The sequence below is a fragment of the Alnus glutinosa genome, chromosome 12 (assembly GCF_958979055.1).
Source record: "Alnus glutinosa chromosome 12, dhAlnGlut1.1, whole genome shotgun sequence".
NCBI classification, from domain to species: Eukaryota; Viridiplantae; Streptophyta; class Magnoliopsida; order Fagales; family Betulaceae; genus Alnus; species Alnus glutinosa.
In genome coordinates this window covers 22,651,912-22,672,097 of record NC_084897.1, presented here as the reverse complement: position 1 = coordinate 22,672,097, position 20,186 = coordinate 22,651,912, and the positions used below count along the sequence as shown (strand labels likewise).

The window sequence follows — 20,186 nt, the reverse complement described above, 5'->3', positions numbered from 1 at the left end:
AAAAAAAAAAAACTTAAAATACATATAGTTAGCCGATGTAAAATAAATGTAATAAATGAGTGCGAAAAGTAGTAGCATTACTCTTTCTTCTAATCTAGTCTATTAATTAATGAGTCCAAAATGAGTAATGCTATACTTCATACCGTATTATCACACTAGCTGCTATGACGTTTTTTAAGTGACTTATATTATTATTTCCTTAAGTGGTTGATATCGTAAGCCACTTAAAACGCTCAATGTCAGCCAGTATAATAAATAAGTGTAAAAAGTAGTATTATTTGTCCAAAATAAATATGATTCTCTCATATATTTTTTAAAATATATATATAAAAATCATATGATTTATTAAAAATAAATATAAAATTAAATATGCACACGAGAATCATGAATTTTAATATATATCAGTTTAATAATCTGGATGGGATTTGGAAGAAACTGTATGAAAGAGTGGTCGCCAAGTGGATAATGGACAAATGATTCCACACCTCAGTAATTAAAAAATAAATAAATAAACATTTCTCCATGATTGAAAAAGCATTTATTTCCTTAAAAAAATACCCCTGGAAATCCATAAAAAGACAACAAACCCATCTCAACTGCATAGACCTTTCACAGAACAGGATGGCTACTTTCGTCCAAGCGTAACACGATATAACAAGACACGCTCCCCGCCACTCACAGACAGAATCAGTTAGTTTAGTTTATTACCCACCACCATCACCATGGCCATGGCCATGAACTTGAAACTGCTACTTTCAGCTCCCTCTTGTCTCTCACGCCCCAACGTGCTCTTCAACTTCTCTGCCAACCCAAGAAGGCTAAAACCCATCTCACTCCCTACCTATTTCCTGCATTACCAGCCGAAACGCCTCCGAAAAATGTCGGTGAGAGCGTGCTTGAAGGTTGAGGAGAAGAGTGTCGAAGAAGAGTCTTCTGGGAGGAAGTGGGGGAAGGTTTCTGCCGTGTTGTTTGACATGGATGGAGTGTTGTGTAACAGCGAAGAGCCTTCAAGAAGGGCTGCCGTGGACGTGTTCGCCGAAATGGGGGTCCAAGTAGCTGTAGAGGATTTTTTGCCATTCATGGGAACTGGTAATGAATGTAAATCTTAATTGTATTCATTTCCATTGCCTAGTAGTTAGACATTGGTAGTTATATTTTTATTTGTGACGAAAACTATGGGGAATGTGATTAGTGAATTATTCCTACTGTTTTGCTGTGTTTTTAGTTATGAATATTTTTGTTCTGGCGAGCTATATTAATGTTATAATATAAACTAAATGATTAAATTCATCTATTTCTGTCAGCTTTTGGGATAAGTGGAGAATTTAACATGATATCTGAGCTGAGGTCCTGAGTTCGAACCTTATTTTTGTCATTCACTTCCTATCTCAATTAAATATTTCACGTGTTGGGCTTTATCTATTAAGGAATGTTTTTAGCCCACACGTGAGAGGGAGCGTTAGAATATAAATTAAATGATTAAATTAATTCATTCCTATCAGATTAAGTTTTTGGGATAATTGGAGGATTTAACAATTATTGATAAGCCCTTGTACTAGTGATAATTTGTTGGAAGAAAATATTGCAAGTGGGTAAATGGCTTCTTCTGTTGTTACCTTCTTCCTATTCTTCATGGAAAAGTGGGTAATTGTGCTCAATATGCTTTTGGGGTTTTATCACGAGGGTTGGAATTGAAAGAACCCAAATTTTCAAACTTTGGATAGCTTTGTGCTAATCAGTAAAAGTGATGAATCCCCATTCTGATTTGCTAATGTGCAAAATTTTGAAATAACATCTTTGTTTTGACACCTACACTAGGTGAAGCAAACTTTTTAGGAGGCGTTGCTTCTGTTAAGGGAGTTGAGGGATTCAATCCTGAGGCTGCAAAAAAGAGGTTCTTTGAGATATATTTAGATAAGGTAATTGATTACTATCTTTGTCTACAACTTTGTTAAAACCCATGATGCAATGACAACATATGTCACGATGGTGCTACTCTCCAGTCACCAAATAGTCACTAAGACCTAAAATTTTCACTTTTTGTAGTATGCAAAACCAAATTCTGGAATAGGATTCCCAGGTGCCCTCGAACTCATTACTCAGGTATGTGGGGGGCGACGAATCATGGATCACATGATGTTACTACATTGTTGCTGCATCTAGTTATTAAATAACTAACTGCTGCTGCATAACAGTGTAAAAGCAAAGGCCTTAAAGTTGCTGTTGCATCTAGTGCTGATCGTATTAAGGTTGATGCAAATCTTGCTGCTGCTGGTTTACCATTGTCAATGTAAGCCAATCCAATCACGTGCTGTGCTTCTCAGATTTATGTAATAGTGGAACATATTACAGTCTCCAATTTATACTTTTTAATTATTCATATGTTGGTGCAATAATCACTGAACACTGACATGTTTTGCAAGTTGGATCATCAGGATGAATATCTTAAGCTTCAAACTTGACTTGAACTCAAATAACATTGAAGAGTGGAAGTCTTAAAGATAAATATCATGTATAGTTTCATAAAGGGTCAGATATGCTTGCTAAAGAAAGAAAAAAGGTTCAAATTTATAGAGTCAAAATTCTGATTATTTCAAAACGGAACTGAACTCATGAGAGTCCAATAACTGGGTATAGCCTTAGAAGGAAAGAAGAATATAGTCTGTAGGTAACTGTAAACATACTGGAAAATGTCAAATATGTAATCACTGGCCTATATCTGGTGTCCCATCAACATCTCAACTCTTTCGCATGAGCAGTCTAGATTTCCTTTCCCTAAAGGATATAGACGCTCACAACTACCATGAGCTTACAATTCGGTCATGAAGGAACTTACTTTTAAACATATGTACTAGCAACATCTAGAAATATATCCTCCCAACAGGAATACGCACAAGGTAATTTACATTTACCAAATAGAGAATGCCATATTCTATTAGAGCACTGACAAGAAAAAAGAACGTGGTTTATACTCTCAAATTCCCCCATTGCAAAAAAGGCATTAGAGAGGCTAGGAAATACCAAAAGAGACCAGTCTGTCAAAAGTAGTCAGCCTACCTCTGGCAACTAACCAAAGAATTATGGCATAATGAGGAACCCCAACACAGACCCAAGTGAAACGAAGGAAAGAAGAACACAGTTTGTGGGTAACTGTACACATACTGGACAACGTCAAATATGTGTACTAATGTTTTCCCAGTTGTTGAACAGGAAATGTTGTACAACACAAGATCTAGAATATAATAATGACAAAGAGGACATGCGGGCAAGTAACTTGGTGTTATTTGGGTGCTGGGCATGAGTATGCGTATAGGAATCAGATTAGTCTAAAACCATAGTTGAACTGTAGATTTCACCCAAATATTTGAGAGTAGACTGTAAAGTTCATCTTTATGGGACTTTCTGTTCTAATTATTTTGTTAGCCTCCTTTCAGGTTTGACACTATTGTGTCAGCAGATGCTTTTGAGAATTTGAAACCTGCTCCTGATATTTTCTTAGCTGCATCAAAGATCTTAAATGTGCCCCCGATTGAGGTATACTAACCAATTCTGCATGTCTATTATCTTTGGAGATGTTTTCAAGACAACGTCTTCATTGACTTCAGATAGTGGATGTAACGAACTTGTGATTATTGCTACATAGTTTTTCTGTTACATATTAACTATTCTTTTCAGGAAAATAAAATTTCTTTCTTAAGACGAGGAGAGGTGGAAAGGTCACTGATAAGCACACTTGCACATTATTAGACAAATAGTTGGATAGTTTTTACAAATGATGGTTTCCTTGAATGTCTCACAAAGTTTCTAAGAAAGAGTTCGCTCTGTTGGCTTTTGCCTTGGACTAAATATTAAAGATTGTTCCTGTATGTTCATTCTGATTTACTTTTTCCATCTAAAGAATTTTCCCAATTTCTATTCACCATACTATGAATGAGAGTTTGTCAGCATAATTTTCCACGAATGAAATTGTCCCTTGTAATATTTCTCTGACCAATCACTCTTATATAAAAGAAATAATTTATTCCTCTATTTTGCTAGTGTATTGTTATTGAAGATGCACTAGCAGGAGTTCAAGCTGCCAAAGCTGCTCAAATGAGGTAAATGTGTTCGTATTATGTGTTTTATTTGTTCAAATCAAGTGTGAATAAATACTTTCAATGTCTAAATTTATTGACTTTGAGTTGGTCTGCTATGTCCCTAATTATTGTTTGTTTTATCTCTTTGGAACTACTAGGCTATATGTTTATTTGGTAAAAGTGTAATTTTCTTGTGGCATTTACGGGGGACTTTCTTTGTATACAACTTGTGTACTAGGGTTGCGTCCCTTTGCGCCTATCAATGAAACGAGTTATTTATCAAAAAAAAAAAAATTGTAATCTTCTTTTTGGTGCTTGCAGATGTATAGCTGTGAAAACTACATTGTCAGAAGAAATTCTAAACACCGCTGGTCCATCCCTTATCCGAAATGAGATAGGGAATGTTTCACTTGATGATATTCTCAGTGGTGGCTCTGATGGCTATAGTATGTAGTCTGAGTACGCTGCAAATGTCATTTGTACCATCATTAATGTAGAATGCTGAGTTATACTTAGTGCCATGTTTTAAGAACTATGAGTAAGACCAATTTTCTTGTAATTGGTATCATATGTATTGGAATTTACTCCTTTATTGCTAAGTGCGCTTTTCTATACCAATTAATTAGTTTAATAATCTTAGATTGTTGGTTTAATAAGATGGTGATGGAAAACCTTACATTTAGTAGTTATAATACTGTTCTCATAGCGATTTTTTTTTTTTGTTGGGGGGGGGGGGGGGGGTTATAACATGAGTATCAATAGTTCTGCCTCACGAGGACTCATGAAGGAATGCCATTGCAGATGAGACGAAGCAGGAAAATCAGTATGTTTCTACTTCTGCACAAACCTCTCCTGCAGTGCTCACAGAAAGGACAGATAATGGGTCAATCCAAAACAGGCATGCTACTGGTGGTGGAAATTTCTTGGGGTTAGACTGGTTCTATATCTGCTTATGCTATCAATTACAATTTATTTTGGATCTTTATAGTTTTTTCGGCCAAAAAATCTGGTTTGTAAGAGAAGTAGTATATGGAGGAGAGATGGCAATTATAATGGACATACCAAAATGCGGCAGAACTGAAATTGAAATTCCCAACTGAGCTCAGTCAATGTTAATACTATTGGGATCTGTTGCATCAAACCTTTGGATAGATGAAATAGAAAGCTTACGTTTTCATAAGTAAGAAGCCTAACCTCATGCTGGATATGCTTATGATAAATATCTGGTTTTAGAAGAACCGCCGAACCTTTACTCTAGACAGTTCTTTTCTTTCTTTCTTTTTCAAAATTGGTGAAAAACTATTAAGCTTATATTGTGTTAGCATATTCTGTGAGACAAAAACAATTGATCTAAGTCTAAGTTTGAGATGTTATGTTGTAGCTTACTGAAGATTTATTCAAAGTATATTAAAGATACCGTCATAAGTTGCTAGTATCAAGTTTTGAGATTTGAAAGTTTTAGGATAGCGAGTGACTCAAGAACTTAAGTGTTTAACCTTAGTAGATTAGCATGGATTACACTTTACCTATGGTTATACAAGTCGTGAAAAGTGATGTTTTGAACTAAAAGGATTTAGTTTTTACAAAATTTCCTATTCACATTTGAATGATAAGAATCTTGTTCAAACAGAATCCAAGTAAAAGGGATGGATTAGATCAGTCGAAGCACGTTTGAAGCTCCTTTCAAACGCATTGCTCATATTTGGATAGACAGATTGAGTCGGTTGAAGCACGTTTGATAGCCCGTTTGAACGAGGATCAAAAACTAGAGTTCATATATGATCTGTTCGTAGGTGAAGCACATTTGAACCAAGATGGTGTCATATAACCGCATGCTCCAGACGCCAATAAAAACCATTAGAACGGCACAGCACGATTTTGAAAATGACACACTGTTTTAGGGTTTTTCAAAGAGTGCAATAGATACATCATATTCTCACAACTAGCAACAGACTTCTCTGAATATTTTTTTAGATTTTTAATAGAAAAGTATGAGAACTTAAAAGGTTTTGAAAGTTCTCATAAAGGAGAAGTTCACAGTGCTTGATAGAAAAAATATTTTTGTGAGTGTGACAAATGAAAAACCAAAGTGATTTTTTTCATATCTATCAGTGTTTGACAGAATACCTTTTAGAGGCAGTCCCGTAAAGCCACAAGCATAATTTCGATTCTTTAACACATTGTGGTGTGAATTTCAGAATGTGAAATTTACTTATCAAAAAAGTCCAGAATGTGAAAATTCAAAAACATTGTGTGGATAGGTGGGAAGCAAGTTGAAGAGTTAATGTGTGATATCAAACAAACAAAAAAGGTGAGGATCATGGGGGTTTTTGATTGGTGAACAAAAAAGAGCAGTACAACTGTACAATATGAATCTCATTATGTTGAGTTGGCTGTGAGTTTGTAAACATGCTTTGTAAGTCTTGTACTCGTATTTTTCTAATAGTGATATTAATTGGTATTGGACAAAGTCCTGTGGTTTTTCCTGTTTAGATTTTCCACGTAAAAAATTCTTTTTGTGCATATATGTGATGATTTACATTTTTATGACTTTATTATGATTATTTTTGAAAGTATGCTTTAGGATGAATATGTTAGATTAGCAATGATAACCATATAACCTGTTATTTGGTCACTGCACAAGATTGCTTATTTGTTTTATCATCTGCGTTAATTAGGTTAGACCTATTAACCCCCTTCTAGGACTGGTAAATCATGAGATATTTTTTTATAAAAAATAAAATAAAAATTGTATCGTTTCCAAATTGATGGAAAACATCTATTTTTAGTCATTTTGGCATATAATTTTCCTCAAAAGCTAGAATTCAAATTCATGTAATCCTATTTACTAGACAGCTTATTGTTCTTACAATCTCATCAATGAGTGTTGTCATCCATCAACATAAGAATATTTCTTTTCCAGCAGAACCAACAGCTTATTTTTTGAGCAACTTTAGCTTTGGGGCTGCAGAAATAATTTATGAACAGGTTGCAGGGTTCTCGGCGAGATATTATAAGATATGGAAGTTTGGGGATTGCAATTTCTTGTGTCATCTTTACCATTGCAAACCGGAAGGTATAAGTGACTTGATAGAAATGAATGCGAGAGAATATACTTGTATATTTTATATTTATGTTGAATCTCACCATTGCAATCTTTCTTTTTAACAGAAATATGCAAAGAGGATGTCATAGGTCAATGTTCTTTGAATCTTATTTTATTTAATAATAAAAAATACACATGCTGTGCTTTTCCAGGCAATGGAATATACATCCCCAAAAGCTATTTGGAATTTGTTATTTGGAGTCGACCAGCCATCTTTTGAACCAAATAAAGGTACTGACACATGTCATGTAACATACCCAAAAGCTGCACTCTTTTTTTCATTTTCTTTAATTGCATTCTTTTTCTCTATTTTTTGTTCTTTCGTGGTTTTATCTAAATTACAAATTATTTAATCTAGAGAACTATGGTTCTCTTGATTGTATTATCTTTTTGTATCTTTTTCTATCATATTCACTGCAGAAGTAAGAATGGAATACTTATGCAGTTTATTGGTTATAGGTGAATCAAGGAACGACAGAATCCAACAATTTGTGAACTATATATCTGATCTGGAAACCAGGTAAGTATTTTCCCACTTCCCCTTTCTAGGATATATTTTTACATTGTAACTCTCTTCTTTTTTGTCTACTCAAATTTGTTGTCATTACCTTCCATAAAATTAAAAGTGAATCATCTATAACTATGTAAGGGGAACTTCTCGAACTGTGCCAGAATTTCCACCTAAACTTGATTGGCTGAATACGGCCCCCCTTCAGTTTCGCAGGGTAAAGTCCTTTAACTTGATTTTTTTTGCAAGACTACTGTATGGCTTTCGCTTTGATTTTCACTTTTCAATTATTTTATTTTATTTTTTTTGGGCAGGATTTGAAAGGAAAAGTGGTTCTGCTGGATTTTTGGACCTATTGTTGTATAAATTGCATGCATGTGTTGCCTGATCTTGAGTTTTTGGAGAAAAAATACAAGGATATGCCGGTATGTCCTTTTCTTTTATTTTACAGATTTAAATCTGTTGGCAGTCTCAAATTTTACAAGATATTAGCTTCTGCTTTTATCAAATTGTTCATGACTAATTGAATAGAGTCTGATGAGCTTCAGTATTTTATTTTATTTTCTCTCTTCTATGGTGAATGTGATTGCTCTCTTAGGTCATTTGAGACACTATTGCTTTATCTCTGAGAAGAGAGAAACTAGTTTCTACTTTGTTCTTACTTGAAATTGGCATTATCTACCTTTCTGTGGTGTGCCCATGCTTATAGAAATTTACTTATTTAGATTGTACATACATATGAATTGAATATTCAACATCAATATTTATCATGAACCGCAACACAATCTTATTACAAAAGCTTCTATGACCCTAGAAATTGTAAACATAAACTAAAATAGGAAGGTGAATTTAACAAAAAGTACCAACTATAAGTTAATTGATACATTCCATGCTCTCTCTCTCTCTCTCTCTCTCTCTCTCTCTCTCTCTCTCTCTACCTTTCTGTGGTGTGCCCATGCTTATAGAAATTTACTTATTTAGATTGTACATACATATGAATTGAATATTCAACATCAATATTTATCATGAACCGCAACACAATCTTATTACAAAAGCTTCTATGACCCTAGAAATTGTAAACATAAACTAAAATAGGAAGGTGAATTTAACAAAAAGTACCAACTATAAGTTAACTGATACATTCCATGCTCTCTCTCTCTCACTCTCTCTCTCTCTTCCCTGGCCAATTTTGACTCATGTTTTTCAGCCTCGACAGAAAGCAACCACAAAAATTGACCATTAAGTGATTGTTTTATATATGCTCATGCTTGTGCAGTTCACAGTTGTGGGAGTACACTCTGCAAAGTTTGACAATGAGAAAGATTTAGAAGCCATTCGCAACGCTGTGTTACGCTATGACATCACTCACCCAGTAAGCTTATTGTTTAGCTCTTGGTATGAGCAGAGGTTTGATCTTTCAAAGTATTTAGGGTGTTTTGGATCTAGGGTACATTTTTTGCTTCAGCAAAACACTTCCAATCTTCCACTCGTTCAGCTTAGGAAGTCCAGAGTTCTCTCAACTGATATCTACCAGAAAACTGTCCTTGGGACGTCTAATTTTCCGCAATGATCTGTGAGATACCCCTATTTTGGTTGCACATATGCTTAATGCAATTTTAAAAATTTCATAAGCTTTAGGCTTTTGGTCACATTTTACATTTATAAAAATGTAGTTGCAACTTGCATGCAGTGTGCTTTCCTGTTTTACTTTTTCCCAGGCTCATGAACATGCTGTTCCTTACATTCTACTTTCATTGTGAGACAAAAAATGTCCTTTTTGGTACTTATTTTACATTGTTATTCTAGTAATCTTTAAAATATTTGAAATTTCACCTCTTCATCTATGGAAGTGGAATGATATTTCCAATATGATGCTCTTAATCAAACTGGAATTTCACATCTTCTGTTACATGGTAAAGCTCCCTATATGGTTTGATATTTTTCTATTCTTTTTTACACTTTAGGTTGTCAATGATGGAGATATGTATCTATGGCGAGAGCTAGGTGTAAACTCATGGCCAACTTTTGCTATTGTTGGCCCTAATGGTAAACTCCTTGCACAAATATCAGGTGAAGGACGTCGACAGGTACCCTCTAAATTTTGTTATGGAGATGATAAAAGCAGACTTGTATTCTTTAGTAAATGCATTATGATTTTGTCTTAACAGTGTCAATTTCATTTGATGTTAAGTGTGGCACTCCATGTGCTTGTCTTCACACGTGTTTTACTAATCTTCTTAGTTGGAAGACTCTCATACCAATGGATGGGAAAGAAGTAAATCCAAAAGGGGGGGGGGAAATTTGAAACTTTTGAATGGTGCAAGAACTTGGGAGATGAAGGCAAATTAATACCTGCTTGTTCAAGTTACTTCTTTAAAGATAAACCATTGATAGAGTGATCTTCGTCAAATACATACTTTGCCCTTTTAAAAGAATTCCTCCTAACCAGGGCAGCCTTTGTGAAAATCAATGCAGTTGAGAGCAACTGTCATAGTTCATCCGTAGTTGTGGTGTTATTTTAAATCCAATTCTGCTGCAGAAGCGACTATTTTCCTCATATATGATCTCAGATCCATTAATTAAATTTGTAATCATCATTTAAAATGTCTTTATATTGAATAAATTACCTTCTTTGTGGTATCTAGCTGACAACATCACAATTTTTTCAGAAGATATTTCATACTAGCGTACAGCTGGTTATTGTACTTTGTGGTTCTATTTTCTTAACCGTACTCATTAAATGGTCATCAAATAAGAAAGCAAAGTCTTTTTCTTTTGTTTCATTTTGAAGGATCTTGATGACTTAGTGGAGGCAGCTCTTCTGTTTTATGGCAGAAGGAAGATCTTGTACAACACACCAATTCCATTGAGTTTAGAGAAAAATAATGATCCTCGCTTATTTACATCTCCATTGAAGTTTCCTGGAAAGCTAGCAATCGATGCCCTTAACAACAGGCTCTTCATTTCAGATAGTAACCATAACCGCATAGTGGGTTCTCTTTCTCTCTCTTTGAAACGCACACACACACACACACTCAAAGAAGTGTACTTTTTGTCTGCTCTTAAAATGTAAAGAAAAGTATATGAAGCATATCAAACGCTAAGACCCCTCTGCCTCACAGCAAGGCTGTCCAACAAGCCTGAACAGAATGCAGGCTGCATAATGAAAGAACTTACCAGCATAGGGTCACCAAGATTTGAAGCAAAGACCTGATAGATAACCAGATGCAAATACCATGTTAGACAACTGATTGTCTTGAAAACTTAAACTTTTAAGTGACAGGTCCATTAATGCATGTTAAACTTATAATAACGATAGTACATGTGAATTCCTTTATCCTTAATCCTTTGTGACAGATCACAAATGGAATGTGAAAATGTTTTGATGTACTCAGATTGTTATTTAGCCATCTTGTCACATTTGGAGTTCAGGTGGTAACCGACCTTGATGGGAATTCTCTTGTCCAAATTGGGACCACAGGAGAGGAAGGTTTACGTGATGGTAACTTCAATGATGCCATCTTTAACCGCCCTCAGGTGAGCATTAAGTTAATATCTTACTCAGCCATCCTGAATTGAGTATCATGCTTTCTTTTTTGAGGTATCCCAAAATGAGTCTCAACTTCCAAAATGTCAAAAAAATTATACCTTTATATTCCCTCATCAATTAAAAAGAAAAAGAATAAAGATACACATTAAAATTTGTGCCCACTTTGGATACTTCAGTAAAACTTGTATACCATTTTATTTTGTTTTTAACTGAGTATACTTTTTCTTCTTTGTTCAACATCATGCCACTCAAACCAAGACACTCAATTTAAGATGCATGGAGTAATTTTTTTATTTATTTTTATCTGTTGTGTTGACCATCCAACATATTCAATAGGTTGTTAATCTTGTTACTTCCCTTCATTTACGAAGGGCTGAATGCATTCTGAGGTTTGTCATCTCATGTCATGTGTTCGATATTGCCTGTATGAACTGTAACATTTTAGTTGTTGCTTCTTTAGGGCTTGGCTTACAATGCAAAGAAAAATCGCCTTTATGTCGCGGATACTGAGAACCATGCTTTGAGGTATGTGGTGACTTCAGAACTATCCCTTGATTGCTTAACTGGTTGCTGGTGGTCTTTCCAGTTATTAAAATGGATGTATCTTCTCCATGTCATTGTTTTAAGTTGATTACTGCTTCCTCAAGTCAAGTTCATATGCTCCTGTTTTCATACTTTTAAATCGGTGCGATAGATCTACTGTAATAATTACGGGTTTTCATACAAGAAACATGTACAAGAGTTGAAAAACTTATGATTTCTAGCTGCTTGTACTTTCAAAATGTCTGAAACTCAAAATCTGTATATAATGCTTAGGATGTTTGAGACTCTGGAAATGATCTGTGTTAATTTGATAATGGAGCAACTCTTTTATTTGCGTCAGTCATGGAAAATAGAACTATAATTTCATGTACAAAGGTTTGACTGCACAGATCCATAATCCAAGTAACACAATCATCACTAACATTGATGTTTCCTTAGAAGCAGGTTAGAGAAATGACTGTAGGAACAGATGGAGGTACAAAGAAAATATTTTTTTTTTTATGCTTGAGAGCATATAAAATATCCCAATGGACTATAAATCTTGTAAGAATATATATTAAATAATGAAATTCACTATTTTGTCTGCTTAAGCTTTTGGGACCACAAACGATTTAACATAATATTAGAGCAGTGATCCTGAATTTAAACCCCAACTCTATAATTTACCCCCATTTTGATTAAAATATTTCATGTGTTATCTAATCTGACTCGTGAGGAGGAATGTTAGAATATTAATTAATTAAATGTTTAAATTCATCATTTCCTATCAACTTAAACTTTTGGGACAATTGATGATTTAGCAATGATTGAATTGTGCTGAAACTTAGATATTTGAGGCAGAACAAGGAAGGAAAGGAAAGCTTGGGACTAAAATTTAGAAAATAATCTACTCTACCAGTATAAATAGTAAACAGCAACTATAAAAGTTTTGAAATTTTGTGATTATGTTTCGCTCCCTACTTTTCTGCACGAGGTAAAATTTGAAGGAGCTATTTTCTTCTTCTATTTCCCACACCTGTTCCATCTTGTCACAACTACAAGACGACTGAAACCTAATTCATTTACGTTTAGCATTGAAACAGTGAAATCACACTAATAGTATTATTGTAATAACCTTTATGAATGAGTTTCTAAAAGTTTTAACCATCATCATTGTAGGGAGATTGATTTTGTCAGTGAGACAGTGCGTACTCTTGCTGGAAATGGATCCAAAGGTTCTGACTACAGAGGGGGAGAAAAAGGAACCAATCAGGTAAGATTTCAAAAGGTGAAATTTGAGGATCTGCTTCTAGATCACAGTAGTTTAAACCAAAAAAAAAATAGGCTTCTTGTATATGGTATATAATTATGCTTCATCAAGCTAGGTGCACTAATGTTAATAAATCTTGTTGAAAGAGTAATCTAAATTTTTAGAATTATTAAATTTGATATAGAAATTTTCTGGACAAATATCTCTCTATACTCTTTGAAACTTTTAGTGTATTCTTCCAGCTTCTTAACTCTCCATGGGATGTCTGCTTTGAGCCAGTCAATGAGAAAATTTACATTGCCATGGCTGGCCAGCATCAGATCTGGGAACATAGTACATTAGATGGAGTTACTAGAGCATTTAGTGGTGATGGTTATGAAAGAAACTTGAATGGATCAAGGTATTGGCTTTTGTTCATATATGTCAATAGATATTAAATTAGATTTTATTAGACCCTAATTGGCAACCATAAAAACTCATCCTTACATTTTATTATAATTTTCTTGAGTGTTTTCATGGTAGATACTCCCAGAACTTTGACATTGTTAACTTTTATGTTTTATTATCGAGATAGCTCTACAAGCACATCATTCGCACAACCTTCTGGACTTTCACTATCTCCTGGTAAAATTTTGACCTGAAAGAACTTCAAACACCATTTAAAATGATATTTTGGACTTTCATCTGTTATCGTGAAAGTTCACTCTGTTACATGTTTGTAGATTCAATGGTGATATATATTGCGGATAGTGAGAGTAGCTCCATTCGAGCACTGGATCTAAAAACTGGAGGATCAAGATTGCTAGCTGGTGGTGATCCTGTGTTCGCAGACAATTTGTTCAAGGTAATTTTGTTTTACAATTAAGTAATTAGTTTCATAAATGACAGATAGTATTTTTTTTTTTTTTATGTACTCCATATACACAGTAACAACAAATCTTAAATTTCTTGTTCATTCTAACGTTTTGTTTTATCTATTCCTTCTAATAATTCTTGTGATGTTTAACCTTTGCAGTTTGGAGACCATGACGGAATAGGGTCTGAAGTACTTCTTCAACATCCACTGGGTGTCCTATGTGCAAAGAATGGAAACATTTATATAGCAGATAGCTATAATCACAAGGTATTTAGATCATGACTGAAGATGCTTTAGAAAAGATGATTGCTCTAACGTGCAGTATACACTTTTGAGGACATCAATTAATTGTCTTAGTTGATTTCAAATTCAAATATATATATGTATGTATGTATCTATATGTATATACTCCGAAAATATCGCTTCATCCCTCTGATTGTGCTTAGAAGACAGTAGGATTGTGTTCTTCCTATTGCTCTTATTAAGGTTGCTGTTAAACAGTCAGTTATATAGCTACCTATTCATGTTTCTTATTGTGCTCAGATGACAGTAGGACTCTTCTTCCTGTCGCTCATATTAGGGTTGCTGTTAAACAGCCAATTGTATAGCTACCTATTCATGTATATATGTCTCATCTGAAAATATTGCTTCATCTCTCCTATTGTGCTCAGAAGACAGTAGGATGGTTCCTCCTATCGCTCATATTTAGGTTGCTGTTAACTAGCCAATTATATAGCTACCTATTAATGTTAGGATTCAATATTCCATGTGTATTCTTCAATTTCACTCAGGTTGCCTGTGAAAATACTTCCAGATTATATGAAGACCAAATATTAACCTTCGACTAATTACTTGTATCCTGAATCTTGACTTGTTATATGAAAAACAATTGTAATGGTCAATTATAGTTTATAAAATGTTGTACGAAGTAATAGATTCAAAATATCCAGTTTCTCATTACACTTTTAAGTGACAAGGTTGAAAGGCACCACTAGGTGATTCTCATTGGCACATACAGAGCTTTGTCACTTAGTTCCCTTTGACTATAGAGGAAATTTGTATGGTCTGGATTTAATTCACATGATGTACACAAACCCTACTCTTTTGGATGGTTATTAAAAATAGTTCCTATCTCCAACTTTGTCCTCTGCTCACTGGAAACAGTTCATTGCTATTCATCTTAGAATAGTTGCAATGCATTTCTCAAGGTGCTCCACTGCTTTGGTTAAACTACCTTTTCTTGTTACCCAAACTTCAGATCAAGAAGCTAGATCCAGCTAGTAAAAGAGTCAGTACCTTAGCAGGGACAGGGAAAGCTGGTTTCAAGGATGGAACAGCCCTGACAGCTCAGGTTGGAAAATACTTCTATTCTTATTTGATGAAAATTCTTTGACAGCAATGCTACAGAATCTAGTCTATATCATTTTGTATGAACTCGCCATCCCATAAATTCGATATCGATCGCATCTTGATGTATATGTTCATATTTGTTGCATATTTACACAAACAAGGAACATATGAAAGAGTAAGCATTTATCTAGGATAGGGAATACCAGATGCAGTCAATCGGTTTAGGATTCCCTTGAATTTTTAGTGTATTCTACCGAGTAGAATTCTTCAAATTTCAACCATGGGTTTGGTATTCAATGTTTGAGTTTTTTCCATATCAGTGGTCGTCACTTCCAAAATATGGATAAATATGATAATTGTGGAGTTGTAGTAGTTTTGGGCAGTCTTGGGTCATGCTTAGATGAGTAGTTGACTTATATGCGTGTTGGAAGATGGTGCCTTCATGTCTATTGTGGTGTTTATGGAGGGAAATAAATGACAGAAGTTTTGAAGATCGTGAGAGGATGTTGGGAGGAGATTAAGGTTTTATATTTCTACACTTTGTATCTTTAAACAACTGCTTTTGTTTTTCCTTTGGTGATTAGTTATCATGAATTCCTTGTTTTCTTTTCTCTTTCTATCTAAGTGTTTTCTCATATGTATTTCATGTGTACCTAGGGGCACTTTATGCTTTTAATGACATCTCGATTACTAAAAACCGCTAATATGACAAAATCTCAACCATTAAATTCCAAACCAATGGTTGAGATTTGAAAAATTCTACTAAGTTGAATACCCTAAAAATTCTAGGGAATCTTGATCCCAGTCAATCAGTAACCTTTTTAATTTATTAATTGCTCGGCTACTAAGGAGGGAAAAGCTTGTTTCAACTGTGTAAGCTAAATTACTGAATTTCTGCTTCACATTGTAGCCTAAAACGTCACTTTTTAATGCATTTATTTGTTCTTGCAGCTCTCAGAGCCATCAGGAATCATTGTAGCAGAAAATGGTGATTCTCATACCTATTAATATACCACAAATAATTTGTTTGCCTTAACATTGTAATACACCTGAGTTATTACAAAATCTTGTCAACATTCTAATTGGTTCCCCACTTTGATTCGTTGTAAAGGAAGTTACATAATGTTTGGTTGTTGGTTGGATTGAGCTGTGCTGCCTCCGACAAGTAGATCCATGTCTTACTGAATCATCAATAATTCTGTCGTTAGATAACTAGCTTAACTTCAATCTCATTTGTGTCATACGAATATGCCGCTTTTGCTTTCTCCTCACTGAGAGCTTGGAAAGCGCATCTCATTCATGCTATGCTCAAGAACATAGACATTACAAGAGTAGTGATCCTAGGGGGATTCAGAAAGTATCTCATCATAGATAGAGAAAATCCATGTAGGGGTAGGGGCAGATGTGCGCAATCACCTCGGGTGATCTCATAAGAGGGATGTATGGTTTTTCTCTCAGATATCTGAGAAGCATGACAATAGAATCTACTATAGTCAACTATTACTGAATAGCACTCAAACTTTGTTTTCTAATGGATTGCAAAAAATAGATCTATAGGTTTGATTAAGGAATTTGGCATTGTATTTAGGTCAAATATAGACTTTCTATATCTTATCTCCCATCTTTCTCCCCCGACTGAACTTTGATTCTTAACAAAACCCATTTAATAGTAATGATGTTCAGAAAATGTAATTACCTCTCAGAGACACAGAGAATGCCTAACCATATAAAGCTCACGTGTTCGTTGCCATTGTCTTTGTTGTAACTGATATACTCATATTTTTGTCTTTTATTCTCCCTTTAGCATCCAATTACCTGAAATGGTTATTGTGCTTTGTAATGTTTAAATTTTCTCCAAAAAATTGCTCAATTCCAATTCCATATTTAATGAATCCATTACAGGAAGACCTTATCATCTAACATATTTTTGAAATACTACTATGCATAGAATAAACCTTAAACCACAATTTTTTTGTTGCCACCAAATATGGACATTTCCAATTAATGTGGACCAGTTTTTTCAAATCAACCACTGTTGAACAAAACTTTTCCAATCACCTGCTATCCTTGGATGCATGGCCAGTGGAGAAAATTATATAAATTATATTAATAACCAAATAGGAAAATTCGGCTTCAATTCTTGTGACTTTCATTAGTAACAAGCTTATGTTGAAGGTATTTCTTGTCATGTTGCAGGAAGACTTTTCATAGCTGATACAAACAACAGCGTAATTAGATATTTAGACTTGAACAAGGAAGAACCTGAACTTCTTACTTTAGAGCTGAAAGGTGTTCAGCCTCCTATGTCGAAGTCCAGATCTTTAAAGCGCCTTAGGAGGCGATCATCAGCTGACACACAGACCATTGCTGTTGATGGTATTTCATCCAATGAGGGAAACTTGTCTCTTAAGATTTTGTTACCTGAAGAGTACCATTTCTCAAAGGTTCCCCACCCTTCTCTCATCTCTCTCTGATATACATACGTAGGTTCAACTCTGTAATAACATCTCATTTTTATTTATATATTCACATTTCAATAGGGTAAAATGATTGTTTCCGTGTTTGTTCACTTTTATATTCCATAATTTACTACCTCATAATTTGTAATGCAGGAAGCACGCAGTAAATTTAGTGTTGAAAGTGAACCTGAAAATTCAGTGGTTATTGATCCCTTGGATGGATTTCTTAATCCAGAAGGATCTGCAGTAATTCATTTTAGGAGATCTTCCCCCTCAGCTGCAATGGGCAGAATAAATTGCAAGGTATGCTCATTTTTGGGTTTTAAAATTTGCTTGGCCGCAAAGAAATAACTATTTGAACTGTTTCAATTCGACCTTGTTCTTGTGACAATTCTACTTCCTAGTAACGCCTACATGGTGGCGCTAAAGGGTGATTTAGTGACAAACATATCTTTCTGACAACTAAGACAACCTCTACCAGCTGCGTGTAGCACCAGAGAGGTCATGATTCTGGTTTCAGGGACCTTTACCTTGTGGTGTTGCACTCATTATGTATCATCTTGCAGGGCTTCAAATCCTGGTTCTTTTGCTAAAAACAAACACAAGCACCTTGAAAGAGGTTGAAATTAAAGATTAAAGATGGAAGTTGAAGTCCTGGACCAATTGCCCTCTAAAAATAAGATGAAGCTATCCTTAGCTATAAAAAGTAAAGTAGAATCTTCCAAGAGTGACAGGAAAAAAAAGAAAAAAAAAGTAGTTTTCTTTATGCAAACTATGCCCCAATTTGTGAACCCCAATTTGTTTCACAGAATATTTGGCCTGAGCATGAGAAACTTGATAATGAGATAAAGTTTTTAAATACTTATGTCTATTTGCTCTAATTAGTTCCCACCCAATTGCAGGTTTGTTATTGTAGAAATAGCAATAAAGATAGAAGCATTAAAAAATTGCAAAGAAACAAATTCCAGGTTGAGCTCACAATTTGTCAATTTTGGGTATGAAATACTGTGGGTTGTCTTCACAGGTTTACTATTGCAAGGAAGATGAGGTCTGTCTGTACCAATCTCTGTTATTTGAGGTACCCTTCCAAGAGGAAATTCCAGACTCTTCCCCAGCAGAAATGACACTTGAATATGTTGTGAAGCCCAAAACTCCTACAAGCACCTTACAGCTACCAATTGCCCGCTAACCCAAATCACCCTTTCACGTGTAAACATGTTGTAAGATCCCTTACTATTTTTGGCTCATTTTTTTCATGAAAATATGATATTCAATCAGATGCAACCGTTATAATTTTTTTTTTAATCTTTGGCCAGAGTTATAGAGATCAGTATAATGATAGGAAAAAAATGAATCAAATAATTTTTCAGTACTTCTTTGTAGTGCTTTTCTTTTATGAAATAATATGTTGAGCGAACATAATTCATAGTTTTCTTTTGACACTATAATTACTTCAGATTTCTCAAATCATATTGAAAAATTCCTGGAGTTTATTTAACTTAAGAACATGAGAAATTCCATGCAGTGAGATAAGAAGTAAATTATTTTGCCTGTTTCTACCAGCAACCGTACATACTGATTAAGACCCACCATTGGATCGGCAAACATTAATTTCAAATGGCTGACAAGAGCAGCTAATTCTAGTCAACCAGTCAATTCTCGAGATTATACTGGTGAGTATTGCTTTTGAAGTGTACAAGCCCTCCCCAGGTCTGCTGCAGGCCTATATATTGATTTTATCCGAATGCTGTCTCAAATTTACAGTATGCCATATTTTGTGTAAGGCCCTCCATTAGCTGCCTTCAGATGCCAATCTCCATTGTATCTTCATATTCATATAATTATTATTGTTGTTATCATTAATTAAATATTAGTCATCATCATCATCATCGCCATAGGGATAAGCAAGGGATGGATTGCTTGCCAAGGCACACACTCGTGCGCGCTTGTCTTTAAATGATTAAATGATGACAGTGTGGTCAATTATTTGTAGTTATATTTTGTTTTCTTAATGCAGGGGAGTAGATTAGCCCCCTAAATGCTTAGCAAAGAAATAAAGTATTAGATAGAGACAATCTTTAACTCCAACCAAATTATGTGAGAGGAATAAATATGTGTTTTAGACATTAAATGCATTACAATTTAAAAATTGACAACATGAAACGCGTTTATTCCACCAAATCCCATGTTTATCTTCTTTCCAACATTTTTGTATGTCTACTTAGTGCAATGCACCATGTGAGTGGTCTTATGCACTGGCTTGTTCCTTGTCTGTTGACCATGGTGGGAATTGGTCTAAGCAGTAGAAAATTTATAACTCTGCAATCAAGTGTTGTGAAGATAGATAGGACTTAGGAGCATGAATCTGTTAGGACTGACTCAAGGGAAGAAGATTAATGACTCCTTAATACCTCAAAACCAGTACCAGATCATGACTGTAGCAGCACAACTAATGAAAGAGTCAGCAACAGCTAAACAATTTAAAAATC

At 34.7% G+C, this 20,186-nt stretch overlaps 1 protein-coding gene across 3 annotated transcripts; it reads left to right on the top strand.

The window, feature by feature from the left end:
• The first annotated feature begins 620 nt into the window (after nt 1–620).
• Nucleotides 621–19,693, top strand: LOC133851871 (protein SUPPRESSOR OF QUENCHING 1, chloroplastic). 3 transcript variants are annotated; one of them, XM_062288476.1, is made up of 29 exons: nt 621–1,089; nt 1,819–1,919; nt 2,047–2,103; nt 2,196–2,290; nt 3,435–3,534; nt 4,039–4,097; nt 4,398–4,522; nt 4,878–4,974; nt 7,065–7,152; nt 7,335–7,413; nt 7,642–7,702; nt 7,832–7,907; nt 8,005–8,115; nt 8,967–9,062; nt 9,655–9,777; nt 10,482–10,679; nt 11,123–11,227; nt 11,701–11,765; nt 12,942–13,035; nt 13,275–13,432; nt 13,607–13,656; nt 13,755–13,876; nt 14,048–14,155; nt 15,147–15,239; nt 16,190–16,226; nt 17,435–17,682; nt 17,851–18,000; nt 18,722–18,917; nt 19,261–19,693. In XM_062288476.1, exons 1-28 carry the CDS (start codon nt 723–725, stop codon nt 18,884–18,886), a joined length of 3,228 nt encoding a protein of 1,075 aa, XP_062144460.1. In that variant the 5' UTR covers nt 621–722; the 3' UTR covers nt 18,887–18,917; nt 19,261–19,693. The 3 variants fall into 3 exon arrangements, with proteins under 3 accessions (XP_062144460.1, XP_062144458.1, XP_062144459.1); XM_062288474.1 differs by having other exon boundaries at nt 4,878–5,004; XM_062288475.1 differs by having other exon boundaries at nt 4,878–5,004; nt 19,223–19,693.
• Nucleotides 19,694–20,186: the final 493 nt, after the last annotated feature.

Excerpts from the sequence above, each read along its gene's own strand:
- LOC133851871 (XM_062288474.1), top strand. The coding sequence starts at position 723 with ATGGCCATGGCCATGAACTTGAAACTGCTACTTTCAGCTCCCTCTTGT. Across the intron at positions 13,657-13,754 it reads TGGACTTTCACTATCTCCTG|ATTCAATGGTGATATATATT; the intron begins GTAAAATTTTGA and ends ACATGTTTGTAG. Across the intron at positions 14,156-15,146 it reads CAGATAGCTATAATCACAAG|ATCAAGAAGCTAGATCCAGC; the intron begins GTATTTAGATCA and ends CCCAAACTTCAG.